Source organism: Cornus florida, unplaced genomic scaffold (assembly GCF_030987335.1).
Source record: "Cornus florida cultivar Cherokee Brave unplaced genomic scaffold, ASM3098733v1 CherokeeBrave_3.0.0_Hap2_Chr07, whole genome shotgun sequence".
Classification (NCBI taxonomy): domain Eukaryota; kingdom Viridiplantae; phylum Streptophyta; class Magnoliopsida; order Cornales; family Cornaceae; genus Cornus; species Cornus florida.
In genome coordinates, this window is record NW_026775577.1 from 16,493,584 (window position 1) to 16,521,231 (window position 27,648).

General features: G+C 34.6%; 2 protein-coding genes and 1 pseudogene across 2 annotated transcripts; 1 reads left to right on the forward strand and 2 right to left on the reverse strand.

Annotated features, from left to right (window-relative positions):
* Positions 1 to 1,829: 1,829 nt before the first annotated feature.
* On the reverse strand, positions 1,830 to 1,928 carry LOC132267966 (small nucleolar RNA R71; annotated as a pseudogene).
* A 15,897-nt stretch (positions 1,929 to 17,825) lies between these two features.
* Positions 17,826 to 18,326, forward strand: LOC132316323 (uncharacterized mitochondrial protein AtMg00810-like). Its single transcript, XM_059814817.1, has one exon. The coding sequence runs from the start codon at positions 17,826 to 17,828 to the stop codon at positions 18,324 to 18,326; it is 501 nt and encodes a 166-aa protein (XP_059670800.1).
* Positions 18,327 to 18,867: 541 nt separating this feature from the next.
* Positions 18,868 to 27,284, reverse strand: LOC132266582 (uncharacterized). Its single transcript, XM_059767494.1, has 25 exons — positions 26,980 to 27,284; positions 26,784 to 26,863; positions 26,590 to 26,660; positions 26,417 to 26,470; positions 26,060 to 26,133; positions 24,144 to 24,224; positions 23,937 to 24,016; positions 23,741 to 23,811; positions 23,569 to 23,622; positions 23,242 to 23,315; positions 22,818 to 22,898; positions 22,627 to 22,706; positions 22,433 to 22,503; positions 22,265 to 22,318; positions 21,822 to 21,895; positions 21,519 to 21,599; positions 21,324 to 21,403; positions 21,123 to 21,193; positions 20,955 to 21,008; positions 20,430 to 20,503; positions 20,014 to 20,094; positions 19,825 to 19,904; positions 19,629 to 19,699; positions 19,334 to 19,387; positions 18,868 to 19,108 (listed from the first exon to the last, which is right to left on the reverse strand). The coding sequence occupies exons 1-25, from the start codon at positions 27,129 to 27,131 to the stop codon at positions 19,031 to 19,033; spliced, it is 1,875 nt and encodes a 624-aa protein (XP_059623477.1). The 5' UTR covers positions 27,132 to 27,284; the 3' UTR covers positions 18,868 to 19,030.
* Between the last annotated feature and the right edge of the window lie 364 nt (positions 27,285 to 27,648).

Sequence of the window (27,648 nt, forward strand, 5' to 3'; positions counted from 1 at the left end):
ATGTCTCTAACCATGTGGTGTATTTAGCTTGTGAGCTTAATGAAAGGATTTATGACTTGCTAGATATATTGTGCTTTTCCAATGCTATTTAGATAATCTATACTTAATTGTTAGATATATTGTGTTTTTCACATGTTGCTTAGACAATATATACTTAATTGGTCACCCTTGCTAATTGAATCAACCAACACACACACACACATCAATATTGTAACACACATTTCTCTCATTAGTCACTTGTTAAAGGTGTAGAAAAGTATTGTTTGGTGGTAACCTCTAAACCCCAAGATCTCTCTCTCTCTTACATACTCTTTATTGCATTTAATTATTTAATTTAATTTGCTCTCTTGTTTAATCAACCAACCAACTATTTGTTTGATCACTCGACCTACTAACCCTAATAGTGATTCCACAGCCAAATTCGACTCCAATCCCTTGAGACGATCCCTACTCACCTTAAGTATATTTTTAGTGAAGGTAATAGTGGCTTTTATACATGTAAAACTTGGCCCTTGCCTTAATACACACTATTAAGTTTGTGGTGTAGGACGGCGAAGACACTATCAGTTTTTGGCGCCGTTACCGTGGATTAGGCAACGTCGTATTTGTGGAATCAATTAGGAATTAGTACTCTTTTGATCGTGTCTTTACTTTGTTTTTTTTATTTTTCTTTTGATTACTTATTATGTTTGTTCATCTTTGACAAGGAGCATTCAGCTAGGAAGCAAGCAAATGAGCATTGAGCTAGGAAGCAAGCAAAGGAGCATTCAAGCAAAGAAGCTAAGCAAGAAAGGAAAAATGCTAAAAATTTAAAAAAAAAAATTGCTAAGCTAAGCTATAAATTTGGAGTTGAAGTGCTAAAGGACCTTTGTGACACTTTCTTTACTCAATCCCTTAGTTAAGTCGTCAGCCCACGTGGAAGCTTGTTTTTAATTTCTTAAAAAAATCGTGAGCCCGCGTGGAGGCATTCTTAATTGTTCTTTACATCATTGTTGTTAAAGCATAGGAGTATGGGTTAATTGTTTGTGGAGGAAGTTTTGTTGATTTGTTGTGAAGTCGAAGTGTTTGCTCATTCATTGTATTTGTGTGTTTTACATTATGCATGCATGGTCGTAGATCACTAAGACCAACTCTTGTCCCTCTTGATTTGCATCTTGAATCCGTAGTTAGAAATCCTAGGGAAAGAGGAAGTTCTAATTCTACCCAATCCATTACATCAATGGAAGGCCATAATGAAGAGCATGTAGAGGACCTTAGTCACATAGACCAACAAGGTCTCCTCCATCCAAATGTGCATTATGAGAACATGCAAGCACCATTAGACATGCCAAGGCCATTCATTCACCAACCGCAACAACAACAAGGCCAAGTTCCATTTGGAATGCCAAGGCCAATGTATGTTCCACAACCTCCCATCATTTAAGGAAATCAAAATCAAGGTGCCCATGTTGCACCTCAATTGCTAATCCTCCACTTGTTTTAAGAGATCACTATGTACCTGATGAATACAATGCACCCACATGCATTCAATTGCCACCATTTAGAGCACATCACTATGAAATTAAGCCACAAACCATTCAAATGCTTCATGGACTTCCAAGTGAAGAACCTTATAAGTATTTGGATGAGTTTCTAGAAATATGTTCCACCGTAAAATATACGGACATGCCGGAAGAGGTCTTAAGACTCAAACTTTTTCCATTCGCCTTAAAAGACAAGGCAAAGTATTGGTTTAACAATCTTAGGCCTTTTTCAATCACTTCTTGGGCAGAAATGCAACAAGAGTTCTTGAAGAAGTACTATCCAGTTTCTAAGACCAATGCCATGAGAACCTCAATTCGAGAATTTTCACATGGGGATGGAGAAACATTTCATGAGGCATAGGAACGCTTTAATGAATTGCTTAGGAAGTGTCCACATCATGACATGCCCAAATGGCAATTAGTTCAATATTTCTTTGAGAGCTTATCGGACAATTACAAAGGCATGGTTGATGCTTCCATGGGTGGCTCATACATTGATAGGCATGAGGATGACGTGTGGCGTCTTTATGAGAGCATGAGTGAAAATTCTTTGCATAGAACATTATCATCTAAGAATGGTGGAAATTCACAAGGTAGGAAGAGTGTTGGCTTACATCAAGTCGACCACTCAAACGAAATAGCCGCCGAAATGAAGTCTTTATCTCAAAGGTTTGATCAATTTTTTATTAACCAAAACTCGGCGAACCAAGTATCTTCCTTCCCTAACCATTCTCATCGTGCATCAAATGAAACATGTATGACTTGTTCTAGTGTTCTTCATTCTACTTCTCATTGTCCTCACTGATAAGTACAAAATGAACCTAATGAACAAGTCAATGTAGCTTTTGTGAACTAAGGGAACAATCCTTATGGTACTCATTATAATCCAAGTTGGAGAAATCATCCGAATTTCTCTTGGAAAAACCAAGGAGAGGGCTCAAACCTTTCCCAAGGCAGTTTTCAAGGGAAGTACATTCCACCTCCACTTCAAAACCAATGATCTCAAGGTTATAGATCTTATCAATCATAAGGGAATCAATTTGCTAACTCTCATTTTCCCAACCAATCTTATTCTCAAGGAAATGCTAGAAGTCCCGCCTTTGAAGAAAAAGTTTTGAATACTTTGGGCACTCTTGAGGCAAACACACAATTGCTTCATTCCCACTCTCAATCTATTGCGAAGCTAAAAACCCAAGTAGGGCAAATACCAAGCACTCTTAATGCAAGAGAGAAGGGAAAGATGCCTATGAATGCCCCACCTAAGCAACAATGTGTTGTGGAAACCCATTCCTCATCGGAAGGCCACACCATTGAGCATGTTAATGCAGTGACTACCTTGCGGAGTGGTAGGATTGTGGATAATCAAGTTAAAATGTCCAATGAAGAGAGTGAACTGGTGTAACCTCAAGTTGTCACCCATCCCGTTTCACATCCCATTCCTCCTTCATTGCATATACATGATCTTGTGAATGAGAAAGCTTCAAAATGTGATTTGAAGAATGATTTTGAAAATGATTTGAAGAAAGATTTGCCGAAAAATGAGTTTGAATAGATTTTGTTGAAAAATGATTTGAAACAAAGTGATTTGAAAAATTCTTGTGTTGAAGAGTTTTCAAAAGAAAATGCTGAAAAAGTGTTTGAGCCAAAAGTTCCATTTCTAAATGCCTTAAAAGGATCCATTTCAAAAGACAAGCAAAAGGGAAAAACCAATGAAATCATGGAAATGTTTAGGCAAGTGAAAGTCAATCTTCCACTTTTGGATGCAATCAAGCAAATTCCGGCTTCTGCCAAATTCTTGAAAGACTTGTGCACCCAAAAGCGGAAGAACAAGAGCCAAGCACCATGAAAAGTGGTTTTAACCGAGCAAGTAAGCTCAATTTTGCAACATAACACTTTACCAAAGTTTAAGGACCCCGGTTCACCTACTACTTCATGCAACATTGGTGATCATATCATTAATCGGGCGCTTCTTGACTTAGGAGCAAGTGTTAACCTTCTTCCATACTCGGTTTATGTCAAATTGGGCCTAGGTAAATTGAAACCGACGTCGGTAGTTTTTCAACTTGCCGACTGATCCATTAAGAAGCCTAGGGGTATAATCGAGGATGTATTGATTAAAATTGATAACTTTTTCTTCCCCGTTGATTTCGTTGTCATTGACACGGAACCGGTCCCCAATCCTAAAAGCCAAATTCCCGTTATCCTTGGCCGTCCCTTCTTGGCAACCGCTAATGCCAACATCAATTGTAGGACGGGGATAATGAAGATCTCATTTGGACACATGAAGGTGAAGTTAAATATTTTCAACCCTACACCCAATTCATTTGATAAATATGAAGGAGAGGTTAATGTTGTAGATAAATGTCATGATCTATAATGTCAAGGAAGTGAACTTTTGTGTAAGACCAAAACTTCAAAGAGATCATCTTCAACCTTGCATTCTCAAAGTGTTGTTTTAAATTCTTACTTTGAAAGGGCATGGAAGCCCAAAGATTGTGATTGCATTGACAAGGGATCAAAAGTTTCTTTTGAACTTAATCCAACAAGTTCTTCAAAGAACCATTTGTTAGGTGGAGTTCAAAGCATCTATCACCCCAACAAGGAAGGGATGCATTATAAGATCTTTGATCCGAGCTAAAAGAGCCCAATGTCTTGCTAGAGACATTAAAGACTAGCACGACATTTCGTAGGGTGTCAAAACCCTATTCCTCCTTCATTTCTATCTTAAATTTCATTTCTTGCGAAGTTTAGATACTTGTTTTTGGTTCATATGCATTGCTAGGGACTGTGATTAGGACTACATGAACTTTTATGTTGTGATTGAGCATTCTACATAAGTTCGATCGATCTCAAATGAGAGTTCGATCGATCGAACTTCCATCTGCATCCAACACTTAGAAAAAATTTTGACCTGCATCCACCTGCATCCAAATCACCTCTCTGTCCCATCGTTCGAACTTATTCTCAGATCGATCAGAAGACCTTAGATCGATCCAACTTCAAAGTTCAATCGATCTGCAAGTTCCAACACTTAGCCAAATTTTTGAACCAAAAACCTGCATATTTTTGCTCTCTGTCTGATCGATCGAATATTTTGTTCAGATCGATCTCTGTTCTTCAATTCTCTATTTTGACTTTTGTTTGACTTTATTTGACTTTTTAATTTTTTTTTTTTAAAAAAAAAAAAAAAAGATTTTACTTTATTTATTTTTATAAAAAAATCCAAAAATATTTTTATTTTAATTTCTTTTCTTTTCCAAAAATCCAAAAATATTTTCTATTTTTCAATTTTAATTTTTAATTTTTAATTTTAGTTTTTTTTAATTTTTCAAAAATTTCAAAATTTCCAAAAACACTTTGAAAAGAGATCATCACAGTTCGATCGATCGAACTGGATGGGAAAAGTTTTTAAAAATAAAACCTGAGGGTCTCAAGATCGATTCATTAGATCGATCCAACCCTCCAAACCCTTGTCCCTCATTCCCGTCGCCACTGTGCACCCGTCTTCATCATCTTTTCCGGCAAACCTCCAGCGAGATCTAAACGTCGATTCTCTCTCTCTCCTCTCGAATTTTCATCTCCATCTTCTCTCACGACTTGAGGTAAGATCCGAGCCACATCTTGTGATTTCAAGCTTCAACTTGTTCAATACATGTTGCTTACTGTTAGATCTAGGATGTATGATGATGATTTACCTCCATTGTTGCTGGCTTGAAGCTTTTTGTATATATGTGTATAAATATGTATATATGGTTATATATTTTTGAGTTTTGATTTGTTTTGTGGGAGTATGGGCTATGCTATATGACTAGGATTGAGGAATTGTTGTGTTGATGGGCCACGACATTGTTCGTGTGGCCCCCGTGCTTCCAAAGTCACAGATCTGTGACCTTTCAGTTTTCATCATCGCACAGTTCGATTGATCGAACTTCTATCTCAGATCGATCTTCACACAGTTCGATCAATCGAACTTCTATCTTAGATCGATCTTGAGAGATCGATCGAACTCATCTTTTTCAGTTTCTCAGATCGATCGAACTTTTGAGATAGATCTCAAACCTTTTTATGATCGATCGAACTTCACAGATCTCATACACACACTTCATTCATCATGTATTATGTTTATGTTATCTTATATATGCCCAATGTCTGTGATATTCCACATTGGATGCATTTCATACTTATATTGGTTAGCATGTTCACCTCCTGTCACTTGTATAGATTCATGTCATATATGTTTTGTCTATCTTATTTGGCATGCATGTTTCTATTTTGTGCTTTCAATTCTTTATTCTAGCACTGACTCCCCTTGTAAGTTTTTAAATTATTTTTCAGGCCATGACTAAGCGCAAGACTGTTGCCAAGAGGCAACACGGGCCTCAGAGACATATCAGACCTAGGATAGAGGAGCCAGCAAAGCCCTCTCATGCACAGGAAGAGCCATTAGAGCCTACTCCACCTCAGTCACCTGCTCATGAGGCTGAGGATGATCATATTCCATCTACTTCTAAGGCTTAGCCTACGTTTACACATCTCTATCTCCATCACAGGCTGAGGCTGCCATCTCCACCACACCAGCCAACTCGAGAGCGTGACAGGCCCGCGCCTAGATATGCGCATATGACAATGGACCACGAGTCAGTGTTCGACACAGATTTCTTCTCCAGATCGGTGCTGACCCGATCAGCTTACGATGATATTATCCAGAGGGGCCTTGCAGCTATTCTTGCCCCAGTTACTGAGCCAGTCTACCCGCGGCTAGTACGGATGTTCTTCTAGAACCTCCGACCGTCACCGCGTACCACGGCAAAGCTGATCACTACTATAGATGGCCATCAGATTACAATTACTGTGGACACGCTAGCCAGATCATGCCATTATCTACACCGATGCCCTCCGGAGCTACAGGAGCTATATCAGAGGCTATACAGGCCTTCTTATGCCGACATGGCAGTTTTCTTGACAGGTCACCATGCCGATGGTGAGACTTTCGCCACCCGCACTTTTCTTCCAGATGACTTATGGTTCTTTGATTCCATTCTCTTTCGGAACATATATATGGCCGGGCACAAGATTCAGCGGCGAGGAGACTATCTGACAGCCCTCTACGCATTTTATACAGGCCACTAGGTATCTATCCTCGCGCTCATCTGGAGCGTGATGAGGAAGTTTTTCGATGAGTATATCAGCAAGGAGAAGCCCAGAAGGGCTAAGTCTCTCCCATTCGGCCACCTCATCACCCAGATACTGATCGATCAATGATATCATTTCCATCCTTAAGAGCACCCTGAGAGAGGTTCCTGTTACTTCTTGAAGAAGGACTGGGACAAAAGCTATAATGCTATTATCACCAGACTGCAGGACCACGCAATAATGGCTGCAGAGGAGCTCGAGGCTGAGGAGGCAGAAGCAGCAGCAGCAGACCCCGCAACGAACGATGTACCAGTAGGTCCAGCTACCGAGCACATAGACATTGATTTAGAGTGACTTACAGATGACGCAAAGCAGCACTCTCCAACTGGGTCGCCAGTACACGAGGAGGAGCAGACTCAGGATCTTTCTTCTGATTCATCCATACCTGAGGCTCCCAGTCAGACCCCCAGCTTTAGAGAGCGTCTTCAGGCTCTTGAGGATGCAGTGGTTGCTATCAGAGCTAATGCTGCTGCCATTTCAGCCGATGTTGTAGCCCACCGAGCTGATTTTGCTACATTCCGCACTGATGTCATGACTGCACTCCGAGACTTATCTCGCGATATCCGCAGAGCTTACCCTGCCCGTCCTGCCTCATCCACATGAGATTCCCAGTTTCTTCTATCTTATTATACTACACCTCTGTGATCTATACTTCATTTTTATCACTGTATATTATTTGCAGCCGGATATGTCAGTTTTCCTCTTTTGATGTACTCTATACTTTATTTTCTTTATATATGTTTTTGCTATGGATGTCATCTATTATATTCTTATATCTGTATGTTTGACTCCATCAGGTACATCACAGTGACTACAGTGAGAAAGAATGCTACACAATTTTCAGGACCACACTTATATCTCTCTCCCTACTTTATCAGATTTATCCCATTTACACTTGCATATCCACTATGCACTGATTATCCTTTTTTTGTTATCTGATGAGTTTATCCGAGTGCCAAATTTCAGAACCACAGTTAATCCCAAGTTTTGGGGGGCCATGCCACCCACTTTGGATACTTCAGTCCCAGCCATTCTTTGTATTAATTACAATGGTATACTCTTTCCTTTGTTCTCTTTGCACATTAAGGACATTGTGCCGTTTAAGTTTGAGCGTAATGTTGTACTTTACAGTGTTAGCTTTAAACTTCAAAATTTTCAGCATGACTTGTGTATTTGAGAGATTTTCTATGATTGGTCCATATCTAGCTATGATTTTGATCTTTTGAGGACTATATTGCTTAAAATTTAAAAATTGCTTGACTTGAGAGTCCAATACTCCTTGTATGCCTTATGGATGCCATTTAGGAGTAAATTTTTTGAAAGATTGATATCTTGCTTGCACTTGTGGTCCACATTATCTTGATTTTGTGATTGTTTTAAGATTCACTTTAGAATTCTACACTAGCACAGGCGCACACTAGCATTCATTTGCGGGGTACATGCTTTGTTGATTATTGAATTGGTTATATCCGAATTGGGCTAGTAGTGCATTGAAAGCTTTCATTCTTGATAAAGGTAGATAACAACCCCTTTTCACTAAGTAGTCGGGATTCTAGCCTCATCAAGCATTGAACTTCTCGCGCCGAAAGGTGGAGGGCCCAAACTCTAGGTTAATAATTGAATACAAAAAAAAAAAAAAAAAGTTACAAAAGCAATAAAAAAGTGAGGACTTCTCCCAAAAGGTGAGAAGTGGGAAATGATTATATGGAGGTTATCTTGATTTGTAACCTAGTTGATTTGAGCTTGTAAGTTCGTAGGGGTGTTTGAACGCCTAATGCCCTAAAGCCGTCTGGTACCTTATTTAAACCCCTTAAGCTTGGGGGTGTGATGAGCGCTGAAAAGTGCGTATTTAAACCCCTTAAGCTTAGTCATTCTAGTACATTTATCTATCTTACTTTACCGTTTTAGATTGATTTCGTATTATTTCCATTTTCAGGCACTTATCCCGAAAATAAGCTAACTCAGCCAAATAAGAGCAGAAATGAAACAATTCTGGAATGAATCAAAGAAATGAGCCAAGTGGAAGCAAAAGGAATAAAAAGGTGAAAATCAACATCTTCGATCGATCTCAGATCAAAGTTCGATTGATCCAACATGATTGATCTCAGCACTTCAAGATGGATCAGAGCCATGATGACATTTTCAGAGATCTCAAAAGTTCGATCGATCCAACATCATTCTTCGATCGATCGAACTACCTTGTCCTTATCCAAATGATTGATCTTATCTACCTTGTCCTTATCCAAATGAGGAGGAGGCTAGAGACACCATTGGAGACTCTTCATCAACCCAGGAGCAAATCTCTACCATAGAGTTAGCCCTTGAGGGTTGGAGAAGCACTACCATGAGTGGCTAAACATCCTCTTGAGGCTAAAGTTAGCCCCAAGCATGCTTTCTACATCTTGATTTTGTGTATTATTGAGGGATTAGTGTTGTAATACATTTTTTGGCACTTTTATATATATATATATATCTTGTTTATTCAATGGTTTATGTAGTTTAATGCTTCCAATTGATCATTTCATTCTATCCATATGTCTATGTATGCTAGAATAGATGTTCATGTGTTTGTCTCTATTTCTTGTGTTATTGATGCATGTCTATGTATATTAATACCATAGATCTAGAGATTATCAAAACATAGTGCTTAATGAAATGCTCTTGTAATTTTCTAGATGGTTCATGCTCATTTCTTGATGGATTGTGCCTCTCCCTTCGCTTAATTAGTTTAATTTTATGTCATTAGCTTAATTGTAATGTAGTGGTAGCATAGTTGTTAGATGGGAGGATAATTCATGCTTGTTGTTTGATGTTCCATACTTTTGAATGCAAGTAGCATATGTCTCTAACCTTGTGGTGTATTTGGCATGTGAGCTTAATGAAAGGATTAATGACTTGCTAGATATATTATGCTTTTCATATGCTATTTAGACAATATATACTTAATTGTTAGATATATTGTGCTTTTCACATGTTGCTTAGACAATATATACTTCATTGGTCACCCTTGCTAATTGAATCAACCAACACACACACACATCAATATTGCAACACACATTTCCCTCATTAGTCACTTGTTAAAGGTGTAGAAAAGTATTGTTTGGTGGTGACCTCTAAACCCCAAGATCTCTCTCTCTCTTACATACTCTTTATTGCATTTAATTATTTAGTTTAATTTGCTCTCTAGTTTAATTAACCAACCAACTATTTGTTTGATCACTCAACCTACTAACCCTAATAGTGATTCCACAACCAAATTCAACTCTAATCCCTTGGGACGATCCCTACTCACCCTAACTATATTTTTAGTGAAGGTAGTAGTGGCTTTTATAAATGTAAACTTGACCCTCGCCTTAATACACACTCTTAAGCTTGTGGTGCGGCGACAAACCATCAACTATCGACCCAAGGTTATTAATGTTAACTTCTCGGCCTGCTAAAAAACTCATCAGGCCCATTCACGTTATAATCCAAGTCTGGTTCAGATTAATCAAGTCCTGTTTAACAAAGGATCCCTCGTATAAGGAAACTCTGCATAGGAAGAAGTCCTATATAGTAAAGAATCCTATATGGAAAGAAGTTCTACATGGAAATAATTGAAGAAGGAAAGAACCTTGTATGTAAAGAATTATATATAGAATGAATTAGTGGACAGGCATAGTGAATCCTACCATAATTCCACCTTCTTTTTGTATATAAATAAGGCATAGACCTTCAATAAAGATCATCGAGCATTAGAAGCTTTTCTCTGAATTGTTCTTGTTAATTGTTCTTTTACTTGAGTGAGTTGTATTTATTCTTTTGGCTTTTTAGTTAAACGAATTTTTGCACCTACACTGGGTATTATGGTTCCACACCATCTTGGAAAGGGTAAGTATTATATGTAAAGTTCATCACTTTTCTATAATACAATGCGTATTAAAATCATGATGGTCGTGACCCATTAGAACTCCAAAGTTAAGCCTGCTTACTCTGGTGTAGTATCAGGATAGGTGACCCCCTATGGGAAGTCTTTGATCCGGAGGAGCCAAAAGCATTCATATAGCGGCGCATTGGTAAAGGATGTTGAATTTCTTACCATTGTTTCGTACTTTGTTGTGAATTTAGAAGGTTATTTAGGATATTTAAACTTAAAAGGTCACCTAGTAGTAATTAGTTTTCAAACTTGTCACTATTTACCATTTTTTGAATTTATGGTCACTATTAAGCAATTCATTTTCAATTTTGGTCACCAAAATCTAATTCTCCCTTTCTTTTTCTTTTTACCCTTGGAACAGTTAAATCCTCTCTTGTCTTGGAGATGAGATACAATTAAAAAATATTTGCTTGGATATATATAACTCTGAATTTACACAATAAAAATCAGACAAAATTTGAATTATTTTGAATTAATGTTCCCATTTATGATAATTATAGGTAGCCCCCAAAAATTTTTAAAACGTTTTTATTTATACCTTACATATTTAAGGTTATTAAAAGAAGTTTGCAAGAGAAATTATTATCTTAGTCATTGCTAAAACTTATTACTCCGTATCACTTTATTTAAATTATTTATAAATATGCTCTTAAAAAAAATGGTCCCAAAATGTTATATTTAGAGGTGCTAAAAAATTACTAGCAAATGCCAAAGACAATATTGGTCTCGTTCTTGATACTTAGGGCATTGGTGGTATAAATCTTCATCAATAACATGATACGGTATAATACCTTATACAGTTACTAATATCATGCAAAATTTGTTTGGTATCATATAACATTGATTTTTTAAAAAAAAAAATTTATTTACAATATAAAATTTTAAAATTGATTTCACTAAAATTACACAAAAATCTCACTATTGCTCCCACAACATTATTTTTTTTTTATCTTCTTATTGTTAAAGGCTCCTCTCACGTAGTTTTCTGATTTTGTTCTTGATTAAGATTTATTAAAAGTCACCAAAAAAAACTTTGATAAACATTTGATTAAATCAAATATAATATAGGGTAAAGTGCAAAAATATTCCCTAAACTATTGTCCTTTTGCAAATAACCATCTTGAACTAAAAACTATCCCCTCAACTATTAATTTGTTGCAATTAAAGTCAAACCCATCATAAAAGATTATTTTACCCTTTCTCATTTAAATTTTCATTTCTTATTGAATTATATTTATTATCTTTTCTCTTATGTAAAATTTTTATTATAGTATCAATTTATCATAAAAACGAAAAAACAAAAAGATAAATATATTTGTAATTACCATTTTTTTTTCCTAAATTGTAATTACTATTTTCTAAATTGATTAACTTATTATTAAAACTTTATTATAACCAATTTAAACATTTTTATCGTAAATTTTTTTTTTCATACAATATATTGATGAAAATTTAATAAAATACTTTAAAAAAATATCTTCTTTTCATGTAATATATTCATTAAAAATTTAAAAATTAATTAATTTTTTATTTAAATAATTAATTTAAAATTTTAAAGGTAAATTTAAGCAAATTTAATGGAGAATCTATCATCAAATTAGTATGAATTTTTTTCATAATTTATTTATATAAGGAAAATATATTAAATGTAATTGATAAAAGTGGGCATTATGGTCATTTATGAAATATAGTATAGACATTGGGATATGTTGCAACAAAATGTGATAGTTTAGGAGAGTTTATGCACAAAATATAATTCAGGTGGACTATTTGCAAATTCAAACGTAGTTTAGAGGTTTTTTTTTTGTACTTTACCCTATAATATATTATTCATAAGAATTTCCTTATTTCATCATCATTGCCTTAATTCTTAATAGGTTGGATTTTTTGTTTATAATTTTTAATTTAGTGATTGGGTTGACTTGGTTCGAAAAAATTGTAAATTAGTTCCAGTAAAGTAATTTTATGAAACTAACACTTATGCTATGTTCAAGGAAGTTACAAATTTCCTTCTTCCCTAAAGAAGATATAAGAAAAGAAAGGATAATAGAAAGGGTGAGTCATTTACAAATTTTTATTCACCCAAATATAGGCGAAAGATAGGAGGAAAGACAAGTGAGCCTATTATAAAAGTTTTAAATTACTACATTACTCTTCTTAAATAAAGTAAGGGGTGAGTTTAATGGTAAAAACAACTTAAAAATTTATCTTTCATTTTATCTGATCAAATTAAATTATCAATTTTTTTTTTATTCTTTTTCATCCCACCGAACAAAAAAGAGGAAACACAATCTCTTATGTAAAAATGTCTTAATCATCCTTTCTTCTTTTCTTTTCATTTAATTTTTTTCTTACCGACCAAAAGAAGTATTAGTGAAACACTATTCTAATGAGAAAAGTGGTGTTATAGTGATCAAAAGTCAAATTTGTCTGAGTATTTTTATGTGAGTCAAACGCATATGAATGTCAAACTTTCACATTAATAGATTATATATATCATTTTTATACTGAGAGAGAAAACAAAGAATTGATTGATGATTCTTCCTCTTGAGCTAAATGTAGCATTCACTCAAATAGATCAAGTTGACTTTGGTTTCAAGATGTAGTTGCAATAAACTATTGTTGTTGAAGGTAAACTGCCAAAAGTGGTTTGTTTCCACACAATTCTTTTGTGCCATAAAGAAAAATAATTTTTTATTATGACCAAGTAATGAAAAAAATGTAAAAAATATATATATATATATATATATATATATGAACCAAATTGTTCAGTTTTAGAAATAAAAGTATGACATTTTTCATCACATTTCAAAAGTGTTTATTAATTGTAATTTAAATATATATTTTTGTCAACCATGTTTATTAATAAATTTTCTCTGTAGCCAACTAAATTGTTCAAGTCCAAAAATTTGGACAATATGAACAATCCATGGATGGTTTTTCTTAGGGATCAGTCAAGCCTCAGGTTGACGTTTTTGCGAGTCTAACTTGTTTCTCGAGTCTTAACCATGTTATATATGTGTGTGTGTGTGTGTGTGTGTGTGTGTGTTGAAAATCATATCTATAAGTTGACTCAAAGATTGTGACAGATTTATTGGGTCTTCATTATAGCTAATGTTTAGGCTTTTGTTTAAGGATTTGATTTTTATTCTCTTTCCATATTTGTAATTTTTCTCTTGTATATAATGATAAATAAGCTATCAAATTGAGTATGCCAATTTTACCAAATTATTTTTTGGTATCAGAGCCCCAAACCTATGTCTTCCCTCTCCCTCTCTCTTTCACCGCCTTTTTTGATCTCTCTCTCTCTCTCTCTCTCTCTCTCTCTTTATTTCGTTACAGCCCTTTCCCTCTTTCCCTTATTTCTTTTCTGCACTGACCCTCTTTCCCTTATTTCTTTTCTGCACTGACCCTCTCTCTTCTTCAGACCACTGTTGCGACAATCCTAGGGGGAGCCAATCTCCTCTTGGTTCAACCCCTGTAGGGGTATTCCCTTAGTCTTTTTTATGCATTAAGGATCATAAGACATGTTTGTAATTTTTTGGGGTTGCGGCAGCATTTTCGGATCGGACTGCTGTGTCTGCAACTTCTTGGTTTGATCAAAATCAGGTTTATTCCTCCTTTATTTGAATTATTGGTGATCTGTTGAATTGTTCTATTAATATTATGGCTGATTCAAGTAATAATAAAGAAACTTTCTCTTCGGCGCAACACAAACCGACTCAACGAGTTACTAGTGTGCTGGTGAATTGTCGTAATTTTGCATCCTGGGCTCGTTCCCTCCGCCTTTATGTTGGTGGAGGAGACAAATCAAGGTAGTTTTTGGGTACTGAAAAGATGTCAGATATTAAAGATCCTAAATATGTTCAATGGGATATGGACAATTGCACCATTTTAGGATGGATATTTAATTTTATGGAGGAACAAATTTATAATATATTCATGGTTTATGACTCTATTCATGACTTGTGGACTGCTTTGAATCAAACGTATACTCATTCTAGGAATGATGCTCGTATTTTTGAGTTATACCAAGATATTGCTTAGTCATCGCAAGAAGGCCTGAATTTGTCTGTAGCTGATTTACTTTGGGTATTTGAGAACTTGTTGGATGGAACTGGCTCAATATGATCCTCTTATTGAATTTCCTCCCGAGGCAGCCTCTCTTCTTGTCAAACGTCTTGATCATCAGCATATTTATCAGTTTTTTATGGGATTACGCCTAAAATTTGAACCACTTAAGTCTCAGATCTTAAATGCATCACCAATGCCATCCCTATTAGAAGCCTTTGCTACTGTTGATGGTAAAGAACGCAGACACCGTTTAATTCAGCTCTCACTTATTCGTCTACCAGTGTCTGACCTTGCTGGGGATAGTATGGCTTTTGCAGCTAACTTTGGATCACGTATTTTTAGAGGGAAAATTATTTATCACCATTGTGAAGGGGTTGGATATGTTAAGGCTTGCTGCTTCAAACTTCATCCTGAACTGAAGCAGAAATTTTGTAGGAACCGTTTATCTGAAAATGGTTCTTCTAGTATTGCTGCTATTGTAGACACTTCTGCTACTACTGGTGGATCTACTGTATTTCCTTGACTAAGCCATCTTCAGTCTCAAATTAGGCGGATCTAGTACCAGCTTGGCTTTCGTGCTTCTAGAGTTGGTGCTCATTCAATTGCTCCCACTGCCATTATTGCTACAGGTAGTCCTACTGCATTTCATGTTAAGGCCAAGTAGCCTACTTGCGTTCTAGATTCTGGGACCAATGATCACATGACTAACGAGTTATCAATTTTTTCTTCCAATATCATACCTGTTACCCAATCTGTGTATCTTACGAATAGCTCTACATCTTACATTCACAGTAAGGGTGTTGTTTGTCTATCTCCTGATAGTACTCTTTCATCTGTCCTTCATGTACCTAAATTTGCCTTTAACCTTTTATTTGTTAGCTAGCTTGCAAAAAATCTCCAATGTGCAGTTATATTCTTACTAGATCACTGTCATTGCAAGACTTTTTTTCGAAGAGGGTTTTTGGCAGGGGTTATGAACGTGATGGGCTTCATTACTTTGGGGAACTACCAGAAACGGGTCTTCAAGCTTCTATCCTACCTGCTTCTAGTACTTATGATGTTTCTTTTCGCACTTTTGGTCTGTGGCATGCACGTTTAGGGCATGTAAACTTTCAGTATCTATGTTTATTGTTTCCTTCGTTAAATAAAGCATGTAAGGACTATAAGTTTCAATGTGAAGTTTTTGAGCTTTCTAAACATACTAGAACTAGCTATATTTCTCATATGAGTCGTGCTCCTAATATGTTTGATCTTATTCATTCTGATGTTTGAGGCCCTTCCCCAGTTACTATTTTCTTTGGGCATCGATATTATGTGACCTTTATTAATGATTGTTCTCGTTGTACTTGAGTTTATTGATTGAAAAAAAAATGTGATATGCTTCTTTTATTTACCCAGTTTCTTCAAATGATCAAAACCCAGTATAACACTATTGTCCGTAATATTTGTTCTGATAATGGACGTGAATATGTTTTGAATGAGTTCCGGACTGAACTTAATAAAAAGGGAATTTTACATCAACTCACTTGCCCCTATACTCCTGAGCAAAATAGTGTGGCTAAACGCAAAATCTGTCATCTCATGTCTGTGGTCCGATGTCTTTTGAGTGGTATGCATGTGCATAAATTCTATTGGCATATGGATGTTCTTACAGCTGTTTTTCTGATTAATCGTACTCTTAGTCAAGTTTTGGGTGGAAAGGCCCCACTTCAGATTTTCTAGCCTGATTATATATTGTTTCAGCTTTTACCTCGTATTTTCGGCTGTACTTGTTTTGTTCATAACCGTAGTCTTTCTCATCATAAACTTGATGATAAATCCATTAGGGTATTTTCTTGGTGTATTTTGCTATGTCAAACGGCTATCGTTGTTATGATCTTGTGGCCAAACATATGTATTATTCTCTTCATGTGACATTTCATAAAACTATTCCTTTTTATAGTACTAATTCTATGATACATGATTCTCTCTCTTTTGGTCTGGAGAAGGAGATCTCTCATATTGCCCGTCCTATTCTTCTCTTTGAAAATCACACTGTCCTGGAATCTCCTTTTCCATCCATGTAGGGTTCCCCTCCACCTTTGCAGGTTTACTCTCGTCACCATCGCACTCAACCTCCCTTGCCAAAATTATCTTCAGAACCAGGTCCAGGTAATTCTCATTCTCTTGTGGCTCCTACCATTCCTAAGCATACATTCCGTTATCCTACCCGTGATCGTCACCCTCCTAATTGGTATGGTTTCTCTAGTAGCACTAACCACCTTATTTCCCAGTATGTCTCCTATGATGGTCTTTCAGGTGCATATAAATCATTCCTGGACAAGATTGGGACCGTTTCTATCCCTTGATCAGTGTCAGAGGCCCTCCAGAATCCCAATTGGGTGTCTGCCATAACAATAGGAATGGATGTTTTACAGTATAATAATACATGGGAACTTGTTACTTTACCTGCTGGGGAGAAAACGGCTGGCTGCAAATGGGTCTTTATTGTGAAGTACTTAGCTGACGGTTCTATTTATCGGTATAAGGCTCGGTTAGTGGCAAAAGGCTTTACTCATATTCCGGGCAAAGTCTTTGATGCTACCTTTGCTCTTGTGGCAAAGTTGACGTTTGTGCAACTGTTTATCTCCTTATCTACTGCCCATTCTTAGCCTCTGCATCAGTTAGATGTCAAGAATGCATTTCTTAATGGAGACTTACTTAAGACTATATATATAAATCCACCCCCTGGATTTCGGGCTGAGGGGGAGTATGATGGGAAAGTCTGTCGGCTGCAGAAGTCTCTTTATAGTCTGAAACAATCTCCTAGAGCTTGGTTTAGTCGTTTCAGCAATGTTGTCTATACTTGCTTTATTCGACGTCGCTATGATGGTCACTGCGTTATTTTATTAGTATATGTGGATGATATCATTATCACATGTGATGATGCTTTAGGGATTGCTCAGGCGAAACTTCATCTTCAAAAGTCCTTTGATGTGAAGGACTTAGGTCCCCTTTGATATTTTCTTGGAATTGAGGTTACTAGATCCCGTCGTGGAATTTTCTTATCTCAAAGGAAATATGTTTTGGATCTTCTTCAAGATACTGGCATGCTTAGGTGTCGACCCGCTTCCACTCTGATGGACCCCAATCTCAAACTCTCTATTAAGTCAAGGGAATTACTTCCAGATCTGTCTGTGTATCAACATTTGGTAGGTTGTCTTATCTACTTTACTAATACAAGGCTCGATTTGACATTTGCTGTTAGTGTGGTTAGTCAATTCATGCATGTCCTTCGCTCAGCTCATATAGATGCAGTCTACCATATTTTGAGGTATCTTAAGTCATGCCCTGGCGTTGGTTTGTTCTATGCCTCGGGAAATCAGTCTAGACTCTCATGTTTTACTAATGCAGACTATGTTGGATGTAAGACAGATAGACGTTCTACCTCTGGCTGCTGTACTTTCTATGGTAATCATCTCACATCATGGAAGAGTAAGAAGCAGGTTGTTGTCTCCAGATCCTCTGCTGAAGCTGAATACCGGGCTATGGCTCAATGTACTTATGAGCTCCTTTGGCTTCAATCAATTTTGGGAAAGTTGGGTCTTGTAGAGAAGGGGTTCTTCAAGGCTGTTTTGTGACAATAAATCAGCCATTAAGCTTGTTTCCGATTCTGTCTTACATGAAAGGTCGAAACATATTGAGATAGACATTTACTTCATTCGAGAGAAGGTTCGATCAGGTATCAATAATCCTATTTTTGTTCCCTCTTCAGAATAGACTGCAGATGTGTTCACAAAGTCTATTGGACCTTCTCTTCTCCAATCTTCCATAATCAAGCTGGGCTTGGTCAATATTTTTGCTCCAGCTTGAGGGGGAGTGTTGTAAATCATATTTATAAGTTGACTCAATGATTGTGACAGATTTATTGGGTCTTTATTACAGGCTAATGTTTAGGCTTTTGTTTAGGAATTTGATTTTTATTCGGATTTGATTTTTATTCTCTTTCCATATTGATAATTTTCCTCTTGTATATAATGATAGTCAGACTCTCAAATTAAATACGCCAATTTTACCAAGTTACTTTTATATATATATATATCATTGTCATTCGCCACGTAACTAGATGAAGAAAGATTAGTAAGAAAAGGAAATGTAAAAAAGTAAAACATACATGTTGAGATAAAATTTGGTAAGAATTTATTGTATAATCCTTCGGGTGAAAAAATCAATAATACAATACAAAATACAAGAATTGTGAAGCAAAATTATTTAGAAATAGAAATATACATATTTCTTATTTCATGCCTCTTAGGTAACAAAAATCATATGACTAAAGCTCCACTTATGGCTTCTTCACAGGAAAACCATCCTCCACCCATGCAGCATAGCCCCCATCCATATTGAACACATGCTTGAAACCCTGCAATTTCATAAGAACAATCAGTCATTTACTCACTCAACACATATAAGAAGCTCTAAAAGAATATGTTTTACAATTTCATACGATAAATTTACAAGATGGTATTTTAAAAAATATATATATATATTGATGGGGAAAATATCTAAATAGAAATGTAAAAGTACAAATAGGTTTCTTGTATTATTTTGAATGTAAGAAGGCAAGGGAAAAGAAAGATAAACTTACAGCATGAACAAGTTCAGAAGATGCATTACTGGACGTCAATCCAGTTTGGCAACCCTTCACGCGTAGAAAGAAAAGTAAAAAAAACCACCAATTAGATACAACATAAATGTGTATACCAAGGAGCCAGTGGCCTAGCGGTATCGGCCTCTTACCTCCCAAAGGGAGGTCAGAGATTCAAGTCTCAGAAGAGACACTTGTGTGAGTACCAACTAGGGAAAAAAAAAAAAAAAAAATCATAAATGTGTATGTCTTTTTTATATTTTTCTTTATTTACATGCATGTATAAATATATTACCACAACGATATGAGCAAATTTGCCCCAAGTTGATAGAACCTGCTTCACAAATTCAGGATTTTTCACCATACCTGAAACTCAAAATTCCAACAGAAAATTTGATGAGTCATTATTTAATCAACATCTGAGAAATGTGTATAAAAACCAAAAACATAAAAGAAAATGGCTGTATTATACAAATTGATTCTAAAATCACCTTCGGTGGTATTGAACCTATAAGGGATATTTGTAATGTTCTTTACATCTACATGGCCATTCTTGAACTCTTCGTTAGTCCTATCAATTCAATCATTTTTCAAAATCAGAAAAACCTTAAATTAAAAATCCCAAACATAATTAAAAAAAATTTAAAATGCATGAATCGTAAGAGAGACCAATCTTTCACCTGACATCAAGATAACCATATATTGCATGGAGAAAATTTTTAGCTTTGTAAGTTTCAATAGTGACCACTTCTTTTCCTGCACTATAAGACACAAACAAAAGAACAGGAACAATAAGAAGCTCATGAGGAATCGCAAAAGCACCCATATTCTGATATTTTTGTATACATAAATAAATGGTTTTTAACATGGTAACTGAGCTTGTACTAATCTACAAAATGATCATGCAAGTTTTAGAAATACTTTTTTCTGATAATGTGTCATCTTTTAAATACATTTTATCAACTCATTATATCTTGTCACAAAAGTAAAAGTGCATTTCTTTCAATGGGTCTTATTACTATGTGTCAGTTTTTAATCAGTCAGTGATATCATGTCGTTACTATTCCAAGAGCACTAAAATATTTTTCCCACTTACGGCCTCTTTGCAGGGAACCCATTCTCCACCCATGCTGCATAACCCCCAGCCATATTGAACACATGCTTGAAACCCTGCAGTTTCATAAGAACAATGACTCATTTAATCACTCAGCGCATAAATGAAGCTCCAAAGGAATATATTTTTCCAATTTCATACTAATAAAATAGTCTAACATTGCAAAAAAATTAGAAATGGATCAATTTGTGCTATATCCAAAAACAAACCTTCCAAAAAATCTTAGCATGTAAAATTTACTTTACCTTAATCAGAGTTTAAAAAGAATAGAACAAAATCAACCAATATATATATATATTGGTTTTAAAAGTTACTCTACAGCGAACTGCAATTTTCTTTTAATTTTGGTCAAGCAAAATTTTCATATTACTGATAGACTTATAAGATGGTATTCAAATAAATAATTTGATGAACAAAAAAAAAATCTAAATAGAAATGTAAAAGCACAAATAGATTTCCTATTCTATTTGAATATAAGAGGTAAAGAGAAAAGAAGGATTAACTTACAGCATTAACGAGATCGGTAGTTGCATTAAGAGATCTCACTCCAATTTCACAACCCTTCACGCATAAAAAGAATAGGAAAAATCACCAAATAAATACAGGATAAATGTGTATACCTTTTTATATTTTTCTTTATTTATTGGTGAGAGTGTATATATATAAATATTTTACCACGACGAAATGAGCATATTTGTCGTAAGCTGATAAAACCTGCTTCACAAAGTCTGGATTTTTCACAAAACCTGCAACTCAAAATTCAAACAGAAAATTTGATCAATCATTATTTAATCAATATATGATAAATATAAATATATATATAAACAAAAATAGAATAGAAAATGGCTATATTATATGAGTTGATTCTAAAATCACCTTCAGGGGTATTTAACAAGTAAGGGATATTTAGAATGTTCTTCACATCTACATGGCCATTCTTCAACTCGTCTTCAGTCCTATCAATTCAATCATTTTCCAACATTAGAAAAACTTTTAATTAAGAAACCCAAAAATTATAACAAATTTTTTTTAAAAAAATAACATGAACTGTAAGAGAGAGCAATCTTTCACCTGATATCAAGATAACCATATCCAGAATGGAGAAGAGCTTTAGCTCTGTAAATATCAATAGCGGCCACCTGTGTTCCCGAGCTATAAGACAAATAGAAGAAGAAGAACAAGAATATTATTAAACATTACGTGTTGAATTATAAACGCATTTTATCAATCAATTATATATTGTCACATAAGTAAAAATACATTTACTTCAGTAGGTCCTATTACTCCATGTCTACTTTTAATCGGTCAATGATATCATGTGAATGATATTCGAGAGAGATATTCAAGAAACGTTGAATTATTTTTCCCACTTACATCTTCTTCACAGGGAACCCATTCTTCGCCCATGCAGCGTAGCCTCCATCCATATAGAACACATGCTTGAAACCCTGCAATTTCACAAGAACAATGACTCATTTAGTCACCCAACACATAAATGAAGCTCCAAAGGAATATGGTTCTACATTGGAACATAATTAGAAATGGATTAATTAGTCCTATATCCAACGACAAACCTTCCAACAAATCTTAGAAAGTAAATTTTACTTTATACTTCTTTTTTTAAAAAATTAAAAACGAGTTACTTTACAGTGAACTGCAATTTTCTTTTAATTTTTGGCAAGCAAATTTTCATATTACTGATAGACTTACAAAATGGTATTCAAAAAACACAAATCTAAATAGAAATGTAAAAGCACAATTAGATTTCTTATAATGTTTGAATGTAAGAGGTAAAGAGAAAAGAAGGATAAACTTACAGCTTTTACCAGATCAGTACTGGCATTAATAGACCTGGATCCAGTTTGACAACCCTTCGCACATAAAAAGGAAAGGAAACAACCACCAATTAAATACAAGATAAATGTGTATGCCTTTCTATTTTTCATTATTTATTTCTGAGTAATATATATGTATAAATATATTACCACGACGAGATGAGCATATTTGCCTCTAGCTGATAAAACCTGCTTCACAAAGTTACGGTTTTTCACCATACCTGAAATTCAAATTCCAACAGAAAATTTGATCAATCGTTATTTAATCCAAATCTGAGAAATATATATATAAACCAAATACAGAAAAGAAAATGGCTACATAAATGAGTTGATTCTAAAATCACCTTCAGAGGTATTGAACATGTAAGGGATATTTATAATGCTCTTGACATCTACATGGCCCTTCTTGAACTCCTCTTCAGTACTATCAATTCAATCATTTCCCAAAATAAGAAAAAACTTACACTAAAAACCCCAAAAATTATAAAAATAAAATTAAAAAATACATGAATTGTAAGAGAGAACAATCCTTCACCTGACATCAATATAACCATATATTGCATGGAGAAAATTTTTAGCTTTGTAAGTTTCAATAGTGACCACTTCTTTTCCTGAGCTGTAAGACACAAACAAAAGAAGAACGGGAAGAATAAGAAACCCACGAGGAATCGCAACAGCACCCATATTCGCTCAATTTAGATGAATTGGTGTATATATATACAAGTGCAGAATTTGAGCTTCCATTGAATGAAAAATTCAACTGTGGAATTTGCTGAAAGGACATAGAAAATAATTCTTTTTATCTATAAAATTTGACCTATTTTAATTGAATGGAAAAATTCAATTAAAATAAAAATGCATTTACTTTAGGTGTCCTATCACTGCATGTTAGCTTTTAATCAGTTAGCGACACCATGTCATTGATATTCCAAGAGTATTAAAGTGTTTTTTCCACTTACGGCCTCTTCATAGGGAATCCACTCTCCACCCATGCAGCATAACCCCCAGCCATATCAAACACATGCTTGAAACCCTGCAGTTTCATAAAAACAATGACTCATTTGCTCCACGCATAAATGAAGCTCAAAAGGACTATGGTTTTACAATTTCATACTAATAAAACAGTCTACCGTTGTAACATAATTAGAAATTGATGGTATTAAAATAAAAAAAAATTGATGGAAAAATATATATATATATATATAAAAATGGAAATGTAAAAGCACAAATAAATTTCTTATTCTATTTGAATGTAAGAGGTAAAGAGAAAAGAAGGATAAACTTACAGCATTAACAAGATCGGTAGTTGCATTAAGAGACCTCAATCCAACTTCACAACCCTTCACGCATAAAAAGAATGGGAAAAAATCACTAATCAAAAACAAGATAAATGTGTATACATTTTTTTCTATTTTTTCTTTATTTATTCGTGAGTATATATATGTATAAATATATTACCACAACAAAGTGAGCATATTTGCCGTAAGTTGATAAAACTTGCTTCACAAAGTCAGGATTTTTCACAAAACCTGAAACTCGAAATTCCAACAAAAAATTTGATCAATCATTATTTAATCAAAATCTGAGAAATATAAATAAAAACCAAAAACAGAAAAGAAAATGGCTATATTATATAAGTTGATTCTAAAATCACCTTCAGGGGTATTCAACAAGTAAGGGATATTTAGAATGTTCTTTACATCTACAACGCCATTTTTGAACTCGTCGTCAGTCCTATCAATTCAATCATTTTCCAAAATCAGAAAAACCTTAACTTTAAAAACCCAAAAATTATATATATATAAAAATAAAAATAAAAAGTTCAAAAATTCTTGAATTGTAAGAGAGGCCAATCTTTCACCTGATATCAAGATAACCATATCCGGAATGGAGAAGAGCTTTAGCTTTGTAAATATCAATAGTGACCACTTCTGTTCCAGAGCTATAAGAAACAAACAGAAGAAGAACAGGTATAATAAGAAGCCCGCGAGGAATCAGAAAAACACACATATATATTCCAATATTATTGTATATATAAATGTATGTGTATAGCTTATATGTATCTTTGTTGGCAGTGCTATATTAAGATGAATTGGTGGGTATATATACAAGTGGAGGATCTGATCTTTCATTGAATGAAAAATTCTACTGTGGAATTTGGTTAAAGGACAAAGAAAAAATATTTTTTACCTAGAACATTTGATTTATTTTAATTGAATTAAAATTTCAGTTGTTTGATCAACATATGATTTTCAATTCATCAATAGACCCATGGGTTGAAGATTGTACAAGTTAAGACTTTAGAGTTACAAAGGGATAAAACTTAAGAATATGGTAGAAAATATCACAGTTCTTTTTTATTTACTTAATTGGTAGAATCTGGTAAATTTGTATATACCTTCTAGTAAATTTGCTAAAATGAACATCTGGAACAGAGATGCAGTGGTTAGACATATCTGGTTTCTATTTTCTGGGTAAAATGGACAAACAAACATCTTATCAAAGGTAGAAGCTTTTGGAACATCAATGTTCCTAGTGTTGCTCCAATCTAGAGATATTGCTAGAATATTTATCCATCACCAAGTCAACAATGGGAACGACACTCATATTCTCTTCAACCACTGGCTACCATGTGGTTGTGGCTGGGGTATCAACAGGTATTACAAGGTTTCAACCATCATCTCAAATGAGCAATGGGCTCGGCCGAGAAGGTTAGCTAATCTTGTCTCCAACCTAGTCAACTTTGTCAACCCGCCTCACTCGAATACTAACCTAGATGATGTCATCTCATGGAAACACCCCACCATCAAAACCATATCCTTTACACATAATTCAGTGTTCATAGGCATACTCTGGTTTGGTTCAACAAAAAAAAATCCCAAAACACTCCTTTTGCCTATGGCGAGCTAATAGACTTAGCCTAAATTACCTCATGCAACCAAATGTCTGTGTGTTATGTCTTAAAGCCCCTGAATCTCACAATCATTTGTTCCATTAATGTGATTTTTCTCATGAAATTTTGGTCTGCGATTCAATAAAAATGTGGTTTCCATACAAACCCTAGAAATTGGCATGAATTCCTAATATGGGCTTCATCCAATTGGAAACAAAAGAAAAAATCCAGTAAAATCATGGTTTGGTAACTTACCTTGGCCAGTTTGGTGTATCACATATGGAATGAAAGAAATGCTAAGGTTTTCTCTAATTCTTGTAGCCATCAATCAAAAACCCTAATCTGTGAGTCTAATCGCAATCGTGCAAGAGGAATTTCAGAAACTTAGAATCTCCCAAACTGCTTTGATCCCAGTTCCAAAAACCTCTTCTTGACCTAGCTCTGCAAATTTGGGAAGGTTGAACTGCTCTGTTGATGTTTCCCGCCTTGGTTGTTTCGTTTTATGAAGGTGCATTCAAATTATGGATCAGGATCTTTTTTGGGACTTTGTCAGGCTCCTTTGGGCTTCTGGTATGGGCTTTTTGGTTTGGGTATAAAGCTGATTTTCTAGCTGGCCCAAATTGCTATAATTTTGTTCTCAGGTGTATGCGACCCCGGAAAAGGAAACTTCACTGGGGGGTGTCGGATACGATTAAAAGTATATTCAAATATAAATATATTATTTTAGTCATGACATGGATGTGATAAAAATGCGATTTAGACACTTTCACAATCGGAGAGATTTTGAATTTTTTTTTAATTTATTATGTGTCAGTTTTTAATCAGTCCGTATATAATATTATATTATTGATATTTTAAAAATATTAAAGTATTTTTCTACTTACAGTTTTTTCACAGGGAACCCTTTCTCCACCCATGCTGCATATCCCCCATCCATGTTGAATACATGCTTGAAACCCTGCAGTTTCATAAAAATGATGACTCATTTACACATATAAACACGTAAATAAAACATACCAACCAAGAATGTTTTTTTTTATTTTTTAAATGTTACTTTACAATGAATTGCAATTTTCTTTTAATTTTGGTTAAGCAAAATTTTCATATAATGATAGACTTACAAAATGGTATTCCAATTAAAATTTTGATGAAAAAGTATATAAAAATAAAAATGTAAAATCACAAATTAATTTTTATTCTATTTGAATATAAGAGGTGAAGAAAAAGGAAGATAAACTTACAGTATTAACAAGATCGGTAGTTGCATTAATGGACCACGATCTAGTTTGACAACCCTTCAAGCATAAAAAGAAAAAGAAAAACCACCAATTAAATGTAAGATAAATGTGTATACCATTTTTTCTATTTTCTTTATTTATTTGTGAGTGTATATATATATGTATAAATATATTACCACGACGAGACGAGCATATTTGCCACAAGCTGATAAAACCTGCTTCACAAAATCAGGATTTTTCACCCTACCTGAAATTCAAAATTCCAAAAGAATTTTATCAATCATTATTTAATCAAAATCTTAAAAATATGTATTAAAAAAATAAACAAAAAAGAAAATGTCTATATTATAAAAGTTGATTCTAAAATCACCTTCGGAGGTATTGAACATGTAAGGAATGTTCAGAATTTTCTTTGCATCTACGTGACCATTCTTATACTGTCCTTCAGTCCTATAAATTCAATCATTTTCCAAAAATCAGAAAAACCTTAAATTAAAAAAACACCAAATATTACAAATATATATATATATAAAGTACATGAAATGTAAGAAAAACAATTTTCTCACCTGATATCAATATAAGTGTATCCTAAATGGAGAAGAGCTTTAGCTTTGTAAACATCAATAGTGACCACTTCTGTTGCTGAGCTATAAGACACAAACAGAAGAACAAGAATAGGAACAATGAGGAGGCCACGAGGAATCACAAAAGCACCCATATTTCAATAATGTTGTGTGTGTAATTGTGTGTGTGTATGTGTATATGTGTATGTGTATGAATCTCTTTGTTGGCAATGTTTCATTTAGATGAAATGGCGGGTGTATTTATATAGGTGGAGGATGTGAATTTTCAGAGGCCAAATATTGGTGACTTAGTGTTTGGCTTGCAGAAAAAAAATTAAAAAAGGGTCAATATATTGTGATATTTGTCAATTTGACTCTAGAAGAAGGAAGGGGACGCGGAAATGGTTTTATGTGTCTTATATGTGGAAATTTAGTTAAAGGGAAGAAAATAATTCTTTGAATCTAGAACATTTTAAATTTCTAATTGACTGAAAAATTGACTGAAAAATTCAACCGTCACGTCTTCTCATGTTTCCCCATTAAAAGAATAAAAACATGTGTTGAAGATTGTGCATCACAATCAACACTTCTACATTGATAGATCAAAGAATATACTCCTTTGTCTCAAAAAAAAATAATAATAATAAATAAATAAAATAAAAATGTCATGTT

Coding starts and splice junctions, on each gene's coding strand:
- LOC132316323 (XM_059814817.1), top strand. CDS start 17,826: ATGGACCCCAATCTCAAACTCTCTATTAAGTCAAGGGAATTACTTCCA.
- LOC132266582 (XM_059767494.1), bottom strand. CDS start 27,131: ATGGGTGCTTTTGTGATTCCTCGTGGCCTCCTCATTGTTCCTATTCTT. Junction 26,661..26,783: donor CATGTTCAATACCTCCGAAG/GTGATTTTAGAA, acceptor TTTGAATTTCAG/GTAGGGTGAAAAATCCTGAT. Junction 21,896..22,264: donor GTACTGATCTGGTAAAAGCT/GTAAGTTTATCC, acceptor GTGAAATTGCAG/GGTTTCAAGCATGTGTTCTA.